Source organism: Gorilla gorilla, chromosome 15, assembly GCF_029281585.2.
Source record: "Gorilla gorilla gorilla isolate KB3781 chromosome 15, NHGRI_mGorGor1-v2.1_pri, whole genome shotgun sequence".
NCBI classification, from domain to species: domain Eukaryota; kingdom Metazoa; phylum Chordata; class Mammalia; order Primates; family Hominidae; genus Gorilla; species Gorilla gorilla.
In genome coordinates this window covers 89764010-89772749 of record NC_073239.2, presented here as the reverse complement: position 1 = coordinate 89772749, position 8740 = coordinate 89764010, and the positions used below count along the sequence as shown (strand labels likewise).

The 8740-nt window shown below is 48.1% G+C and overlaps 2 protein-coding genes across 4 annotated transcripts in view; both read left to right on the top strand.

The window, feature by feature from the left end:
- Window positions 1–1675: 1675 nt before the first annotated feature.
- Window positions 1676–8740, top strand: part of DPF3 (double PHD fingers 3) — a 276138-nt gene continuing 269073 nt past the window's right edge. For all 3 annotated transcript variants that reach the window (XR_008671183.2, XR_008671182.2, XM_019010025.4), the window contains exon 1: window positions 1676–1754. Coding sequence is in view for 1 of the 3 variants with exons in the window: in XM_019010025.4 (XP_018865570.1) it covers window positions 1723–1754 (32 nt within the window). In the remaining 2 variants the exon portion in view is untranslated. The remainder of the gene's footprint in view (window positions 1755–8740) is intronic.
- On the top strand, window positions 1764–2550 carry LOC101131311 (uncharacterized). Its single transcript, XM_055360814.2, has one exon. It carries the CDS (start codon window positions 1798–1800, stop codon window positions 2482–2484), a length of 687 nt encoding a protein of 228 aa, XP_055216789.2. The 5' UTR covers window positions 1764–1797; the 3' UTR covers window positions 2485–2550.

The window sequence follows — 8740 nt, the reverse complement described above, 5'->3', positions numbered from 1 at the left end:
TTCAGCTGATAATTCAAACTCATACTTCTTCGGTCAGAATACAGCTCTTGCTTTTCAATGATGTCAAGGCCCACCTCAGGCAAAGTATAGGCTTCTGAACCAATTTCTTGTCAAATTAGTAAAGAAGGGATTTTTCAAACTTCAATTTTGGAAAAGGAGATAACTTTTTCAAACTGTAATCTCTGCCAAGATGCTATGCAAAGAATTTACAAAGGAATCTATAGAACTCAATTCTGCTTCTTAAATACGCAGAGAGGAGTTAAAGATTTCAAATCTTTTAAAAACATAGTGATTCAGCCACGTTCTGTTTATCTGTAAATCTAATAGTGTATGTAGTTGAACTCTTAAAATTCTGGAATGTTTATTTTATTTTATTCATTGTCTTGAGAGGAGCAAAAGGAAGCGAGAGGGCATAGCTTTGAAGAACTGGCAATTTGGCAACTTCTCTCCCCTTGCCACCCCTCCCCCACTATCTTAGTTATTTGACCTGATTAAACAGCTTTGGAATGGTAGCCAGACTTCTGTATGCTAACGAGGCCCCTACCCTATTCGCGATTTAATGCGATTTCGTCCACCCAGAGCTTCCCGGTGCCCAGTGGAAGCCTGACTTCGCAGAAGTCTCCCAATTTTGTCAGGGGCTCGCCAGTGAAGAGTTCACACTGACTTGAAGCAGACAGAGACTCATTGGACGCCTCGGGTCACATCGGATTATTCATTAGCAAATTCTTTCCACCTTCTATCTAAGTAGTGAAAGGTGACGCCAGAATAGCGTGTGCCACTCCTCTAAAGGGACCCTGATAACACCCAGTCCAGGCTCTACAACTTCTGCCTAGTCACTTGCTTCCTAGCAGTAGAAAGTTTCCAAAGGTTGCCTTAAGTCCTCCCTACCCCTAAGCCTAAAGATCAGAGCTCCAGGTCCCACCACCTAGCAGGAATCTGAGCATTTTGGAAGTTTCTGGTGTAGGGGGAAGAACCGAAGGGGTGGTAGTGGGGCACCGCGCAGAGTAACCCCCCTGCACTACGTAAGGAAAGCCCTGGCTGCAGGAGGGAGCGAGCCTGACATTGAGACGTTCCAGGGGGAGGGTGAGTTGCTGTCCTGGAGTCGCCAGGAACAGCAGCGGCAGTTCCAAGAAGCGAGAGAGGAAGGTGGCCGAGATAAAGAGAACACTTCGGGAATAAGAATATTAAAAAGCGGCAGGACCCAGAGCATTAGCAAACGGCAGAGCACATGTAGTAATTTGTTACACGAAACGGCAGCCTTCCAACTTTTGCACTGAAACACGGGGATTTACCCTTTGGGGGATTAAAAATGTTGATACGCAAAGCCAAAAGCTAATGAATAGGATTCAGTGGCTTGCTGGCAATATTTAAATATTTCTGTCCGGGAGCGCAAACTCTTCTGCAGTTATTTAGAAAAGTAGGGAGTTAAGCCAAACTATAATACTCTCCCGTGCGTCTCCACTTTCCCCAGCCCGAAAAGGAGCTACCAGCGCGGTACTGCCCCTTTAAGACCTGCTGGCTCTCGGGCTCTACAAAAGGGAGTGACCTCTGGGCTTTGACAGCTCCCCTAATAACTACCACGGCGCAGACCCCGCCCACCTAGCTACCAGCCGCGCCGATTGGCCGGCGGGCCGGTATCCCGCGCTGTGATTGGCCCGTCGCTTCCCCTGAGCGAACCTTTAGAACTCTGAGACAGACAATATTCTGTTACATTGTAGCAAAATGGCGACTGTCATTCACAACCCCCTGAAAGCGTAAGTAAGACTAAAAAATGTACATATTCCGCGTGGTTTCAATATGAAAAAAAAGGCGCCTTCTGCGTGGCGAGCGCTGCCAGCGCATTGCGCTTGCAGGCGCCTCCAGCCGCGGCGGGGCTTCTCTCTTCTTTCAGCTCTTACTTCTTCATCTTCTTTTTTTTCCCCCAACGCGCAGAAATGTCAGGAGATGCAATTAACAAGAAGAAAATTGTTACATTTGTGTTCTGCTAAATTGCAGAGAGAGCCAGATATAGGGGTTGCAGGCGGAGAAGTCCGGCGCTCGAGCGCTCTACAGCAGGGGGGTCGCGGGAGCTCGGGGACGGCGCGGTCCCCGGAGTCCCCCGCCTCGCGGGCAGGGAGCGCGGCTCCCGGGGCTGCTGGGCGGGGGGCGAGCGTCGGGCAGGGGCCGCCTCGGTGTACTTGGCCGAGCCCCGCGCCCCCGAGCCCGCGGCCCCCGCCCCGCCGCTGGGTCCGCTGGGTCCAGCGGACGGACCGCGGAGGCTCTGGAGTTTGCAGGGCGCTCTTCGCCTTCCGATCGCTCGCGGGGAGTTTGTGCAAACCTTCCGGAGTTGGAGCACCGCGGGGGAAGCAGCGGGTCCCGGGCGTGCTGGGGCCCAGGTGGTGGCCCCGGGCTTTCCCTGGCAGCCCCCGGATCTCGGAGGCGCTCCGGGCGATCGCGCGTGTGTCTGCTCGTGTGTTTGCGAGCGAGCTGGCTTTAGTGGATTAACGACTCGGGTTAACTTGGGGTGGATTTGGAGGCAGGGAAGCCGCAGGTCTTATGAATGGTGTTCTCGCCACCTCTGGGTGAGGCGCTGAGGCAGGCGGAGAGGCGGTTTTGGGGCTCCTGGCCCGAGGGGACAGCGTCTGCTCCCGGCCGGGCGAGGGGCAGGTGCCTCTGGCCGCCTCGGGGAGACTTTGAGCGCTTGCCCAGATCCTGGACAGAGTGGGGCGGGCCGGGCGAGGACTCGCGGGGGCCAGCCCCGGGTCCAACAGCCAATTTCTGCCTGCCTGCCTTCCTCCTCCTTTTCATCCTGGCTTCCTTCCTTCCTTCCTTCCTTCCAGTCGGTGGAACTGTTAAGCCGCCAAGTCCGCTCGCGATCGCGGAGCCAGGGGTGGCCTCGGAAAACTAGAGTCGCTCTGAAAGGGGTGCTATTGGGTGATGTCGGCAGAGGGTGGCTCCCTCCGTATCCGAGGTGGGCTGGGGGGTCCTCACCCCTTCGACCGGGACTTCCCCGCCCGGACGAAACCGCAGGCGAAGGGGGAGAGGGAGGTGCGGGTCGGGTGGGGGGCGGTTCATGCCGAATTCTCCCTGGTGCGTGGCCGCTGTCGACCCTGGTTCTTTTAATTCAGCGCATTCTCGTCTTCACCCCTGGCCACTCCTGGAGTTGAAAACCAGGTTCGCTCCCGGGGACGGTAGAGGGGTTCCTAACGCAAAGGAATGCACAGGGAGAATCGGACGTGTTTGCGCCAGCTCGTCGCCCAGCAGAAATAGGGAAAGGGGTAGGAAGGCCCCAGGTTTCAAATATATTTATATGAAAGCTGCCGTTAAGAGGACGTTGGAAGCTGAGGCTGATCAGATAGGAGCTCCTGGCTTCAGTTCTGGCTCGGAAGCTCGGATACACTGCGCTTGAACGCCACAGCGTTTCACCCAAGAAAGAAAATATTTTATGGCAGAATAAATGGGCGTAACTTCGCCGCATCCTCGCTGCCGGTTGCTTTCGCTGCAACACCGCTGATGCTGTTTCTGCCGAACCCACAAATGATTTGCAGTTTCCCCATTTCCAGCCGAAATCACATAACCGGGCTGATGCCACCTGGTAAACTCAAGTTAGAGAACCTATTTCACATGTGCACCAGGTTTGTTTCCTCCTGGGAAAGCCGTACCCTAGTTACCCGGGAGCCCGCTTTCGCGCTGGCGGGCGCAGTATCTCTAAGCTTGTGTTCCCCTACTCGCTCCAGGGTTTTTTGGATCACAGTAGGGTGCGTGTTTGGGGACGGAGTCTGTGTAGGGTGGGGTTAAGGGTGGGGGAAGGGACAGACGCGGGAAAGAAGGTGGCGGAATCCTGGCTGGTTAGTGGAATTAGTTCTGAATTGTACTTTGTATAATTAGAAACAGTTGCAATGTGATGTATTTGTAATTGTGTTGCCACACACATGCACACACTAGCATACACACAACGCCCCTGCTTGCTTTTTCTAGGTGGGAGTTGCTTGGTCATTTATAATTAGCCATTCCTTTCTGCTTCCCAGACCCTTTCCCTGTGAGTAAAGGGGTGTAAACAATACCACTGACCAGCCCAGCCTCTCACACCCTGGACAGTTTTTCACAACTCCTAACGCAGGAGCACACACGTTGTTATTGGGAGAGGGACACCATCTGCCTTTATTTTTTTAAAAATAACTTGTTTAATAAAACATCTTATATATTTCATTTGTTTTTAAAAGTTGCTGATCAGGAAACAATACACACGTGAATAAATTATGCATGGGATAAATTAGAACAAAGTGCAGAGACACATCCAGCCGAAGGGATGGTGGTGGTGCAGGGAGGAGGGGTAGCGGGGAGAATGGTTTGGAGAGCTATGTTTTTATCCTCATGTGTCCCTCCTGACAATGAAACAGAGCTGAACGACATTAGCATTTTCTCTGTGTGCGTTCTGAGTCTCTCTCTTCCCTCCAAAAAAAAAAAAAAAAAGCCAACACCACGGACGTCCCCTACAGAAAATGGTCACACAAAGGTTTCCTCAGGATGGGGGGATAAAGTGGTGGTAGTTAATGTGTTGGGAAGAAACAAGCTCAGATTTCCAGCAGCACCTATGCAGGGCTCTGCCTACACTGAGTATGGGCTATTTTTCACTGTACTAGCTTTTTCCACGTGGGACATTCAATAATTCAATTAGCTGGGGTGATGGGATGGCACAATTTTGAATCTCATTGCTTTGGGGTTTTCCTTAGGGTCCCAAGCTCCTGAAGCCACATCTCCTCTCTTAGCAATTTGGCTTTCTTCCTGCCTGTCTTTGATCTCCCCTCAACTCCCTTTCTTTTTCTTCCTTGTTGTACCCTTCACCCCCTTCCTCTCTGAAGCTGACAGCCCAGCTTCTCTCTCTGTTGTCGCCTTTAACGTCTTATTACTGCCCAACAGGGTGTTAGAGGCAGAAATAGGAGCCGCCTGCACTGATCAGATCACAAAGGGGACACGGCAGGTGGCCCCCACAACCAAGCAGTCACATCTGGACAAATAGAATTCAAAAGCACTGGTGGACATGTATGATGTGTAAATGTGTATTACATATTATTTAATTTAGCAGCTACATTGTCTGAGCAAAGATGTATGAGAGTTACCCTCATTTCTTACATATACAAGCAAGATAAGGCCCAGGTAGTGAAGTAAACACATGCAGGTAACATAAATATGGATTTGATAAAGGCCTGCATGTAGGTTAGTCACGTTCTGGTTGATTTCTGCATACTTGGGAAACATAATGCTTTTATTATTATTATTATTATTATTATTATTATTATCATTATTTTTTGAGACAGGGTGTTGCTCTGTTGCCCAGGCTGGAGTGCAGCAGCAGGATCTTGGCTCACTGCAACCTCTGCCTCCTGGGTTCAAGTGATTCTTGTGCCTTAGCCTCCAGAGTAGCTGGGATTACAGGTGCGCACCACTACACCTGGCTAATTTTTGTGTTTTTTAGTGGAGACGGGGTTTCTCCATCTTGGCCAGCTGGTCTCAAACTCGTGGCCTCAAGTGATCTGCCTGCCTTGGCCTCCCGAAGTGCTGGGATTATAGGAGTGAGCCACGATGTCTGGCCACATAATGCTTTTAATATAAATTTGAATCTTAATATTCTAGTTCAGATAAACCACCTTCCCCCAAATCTGCAATCAGTACTTTAAACAACTTACTCTTGTATTATCAAAATCCTGGTTGGTATGCTTTAACTGAGAATGTCTGCCACCTTCTGCCAGACTTGATTATACACATATATGTCTATTATTATAATTGCCTACTTAGAAAAAAAATATTATTATTAAATTCCATATAAACCAACAGGGCTTTACCTTAAGTAATTACTTATAAAGAGACCCATAAACTATTTTGTCATGCTTATAACTGTGAACACACACATATACATGATTGTATTGAAACTTTCTTTTGTAAGGAGTTAACCTTGCTTGGAGGTATATGTTTATGTCCCTGTTTTGTTGTTAAGAACACTACTCTGGGAGAAGAAAATAAACTTACTTAGCCAAGTCAAACAGCAGGTCATGTGTGTAGATGAACCTCAAATCTAGATCTCTTTGTGCATTCTATGACCTGTATTAGTGTATTCTAATCTAAAGTGGTTTTGTGCATGTGAAAGTTAGAAGCCAGACCTCACTCTTGCTGTGGCACTCAGTTTAGATATCAGAGGGGAAGGGGTGGGGGTCACATTCCTGGTTCTAATCTCCTCTTAGCTCTTTCTGTCGGGGTTGGGGGATGTGGGTAGGTACTAAGTAGACAGCATTGAGGCCGGGACTTTGTGAACTTGCTGCCTTTTATGGACATTGTTTTAGCTTCTTATGAAAAAGGACCCTCGGACGTTGTAAGCCAACAGATTCCCAAGAACCTGTTCTCCATCTGCTTCTGGTTGCCACTATAAAAAAGCCCTAAATTCTCCAAACCTCATTAGCACACATTATTTTTCAATGGGTAAATGTCTGCTTTTGATGAGACACCTATGATGGAGATTAATGTCTGCGAGAACCCAAGTGGAGGCATTGTCACAGGGTAAACCTCTGAAAATAGCCTGGTCTGCAGGCCTCCCGGGAGACATTGAAGACTGCCAGTTGAATGGGAGCTGCTTAGTCACATAAGGTGGGCTTGAATTCAGAGACAGCTGAGTTGGAGACCTCTCATCCTCCTCTTTTTGGAATCATGCAGGTAGCTGGAATTTGGATACATCTGAGAAAGACCATAATGTCTAAAGCTGTTTCAGAGCCATCAGTTCAGATCAATGCAAAAAATAAAATGCCATGGTCAGCATGTTTTGTTTTGAGCATGCACCAGAAAAAGAATGGAAACTGAGGCTGATGTTTCAGTTTTCTAAGGCAGCTATGCTGACAGTAGTGGCGATGGGGGCTGGGTCATAAAAAGGCACCAGAATCCAGGCCTGTTTATTATCCCAACCTCTGCAAAGTAACTTTTGTGGTTTTTGAGTGTTTTGAAAGTCACTAGAAAACAGAAATGTAGCCAAATGTGGCAAACCTCTGGCCAAAAAAATCCCACAACCACTGAAATATTTTTTGCCCAGCTACGACCCAACAGGGGAATTTGTAAGCATGGCCCTAATTTTAAATAGTCTTTAAATATGAAGGTATTTAACAAGGAAAGATGGAGAGTGGCCTTGGGTAGGGGGAGGATGGAGGAGTGGGTAAAACCACTGTGTGGTCTGGAACTCTGCAAAGATTGTTGTTGAACTGCAAGAGAGACTGATATTGTGATCCATTGCAAATTCCAAAGTTTTCTAGTTGTTTGAGTGACTGGGGAGAGATGAGGTGTTGTAGTGTTCTTGTAATTTGTTTTTCTTATTGGTCCGGTTACTGGTGTTTCACAGTCTGTCAAACCATATGGATGAATGGAGCTAGCATCATAAAACTGTCACTGAGGGAAGGTTTTTGAAGCCTGTGATTTGCATTAGAGTTTTAAAAGCAGTGGTTAGGAGGTGTTGGTGGGGCAGAGGGAAGAGGAGCAGACTGGAGAATTTCTAGGCTGTGTGTTTGTGAATATTAGTGTGGCAGGCAGTGGCAAGGGAAGGGAGAGAATCCCTGAGGAGGTTACAATTTAGGGGCAATGTGTGGAAGCAGGGAGGGGTGAGAGGATTAGGCTCAGAGCTCCTAATAATGGGGTTCAAATAGCCCGCATTGAGTCCTCACCAGCCAGGCCTCAGTTCTGAGCCTGTGGAACAATGCTGGCACATGTCTAATCCCCCCTTTGCACCCTCTCCTCCCTCTCTGAATCTGGGGACTGTGATCATCTCAGGTTGCTGATAAAAGGTTTTTTTTTAGTTGTTGTTATTCACCTTGAAAATCTGCTGTTTGAATGATCTGCAATTGGAAGCTCCACCAGAAAGTTTTTCCCATCCTCACACTTTCACCTGCTATTGATGAAACCTGTCTCAACCTCTTTTCCTCTTCCATGTTCATTTCTCACCAGTGGCTGATTTTTTGTAGCCTTAGTGACTTCAGAGTAATGGAGGAGAAAAAGCCCTGGGAGAGGAATCGCAAGCCTTGAGCTCCGCTTCCAGAGCTACAGGCAACTAGCTTGTGATCTGGGACATAGAACTTCTTTGAGCCACATATTCCTTGTCTTTATGATGGTGATGTACTTTGATTCCCCAAATTCCTTTCAAGCCAACAACTTTCTGGCTCTTATTATGGTGGATTAGGACAGAGAGGACAGCTAGGGGCCAGAGTTCTGATTTTTTCTTATTTTTAAAGTGTGGCTCTAAAGAGAACATTTAAGACTGGAGACTTCCACAGTTTCTTATTCTCTGGTTCAGTCTTGCTACATGGTGCTCCCTTCTTGGGGTTCTAACCTGGGTGGAACTTCCTATCCCTTCTCAAGGTCTGAGGCTGAGGACCAGGTGGTGGGCCATTTAGAATGTGGGCTTTTCCTCTGGCTCTTCCTTTTCAGTGCTTTTCTTCTCACTAGCATCCCATCCAGAAGCTGATGAGAACGAGGAACTTGAAGACCAATTGGCCTATTTTGACGTGGATAAGCACTCAGTTTTTGGTGGTTAAAAGACTGGAATCACTGAGAACATCTGTATTTTGCTTTCTTTTGTGTGTGTGTGTGTGTGTGTGTGTGTGTGTGTTTGGAGGCAGAAGGGTAACCAATTTTCCAGCCAATCCTCCGGTCTGGACTTTATTTGTCCATGATCTCTCTGGCCTTCTCCTCTACCACAGCACCTATCCCAATTAATCTGAAAATAAAGTGC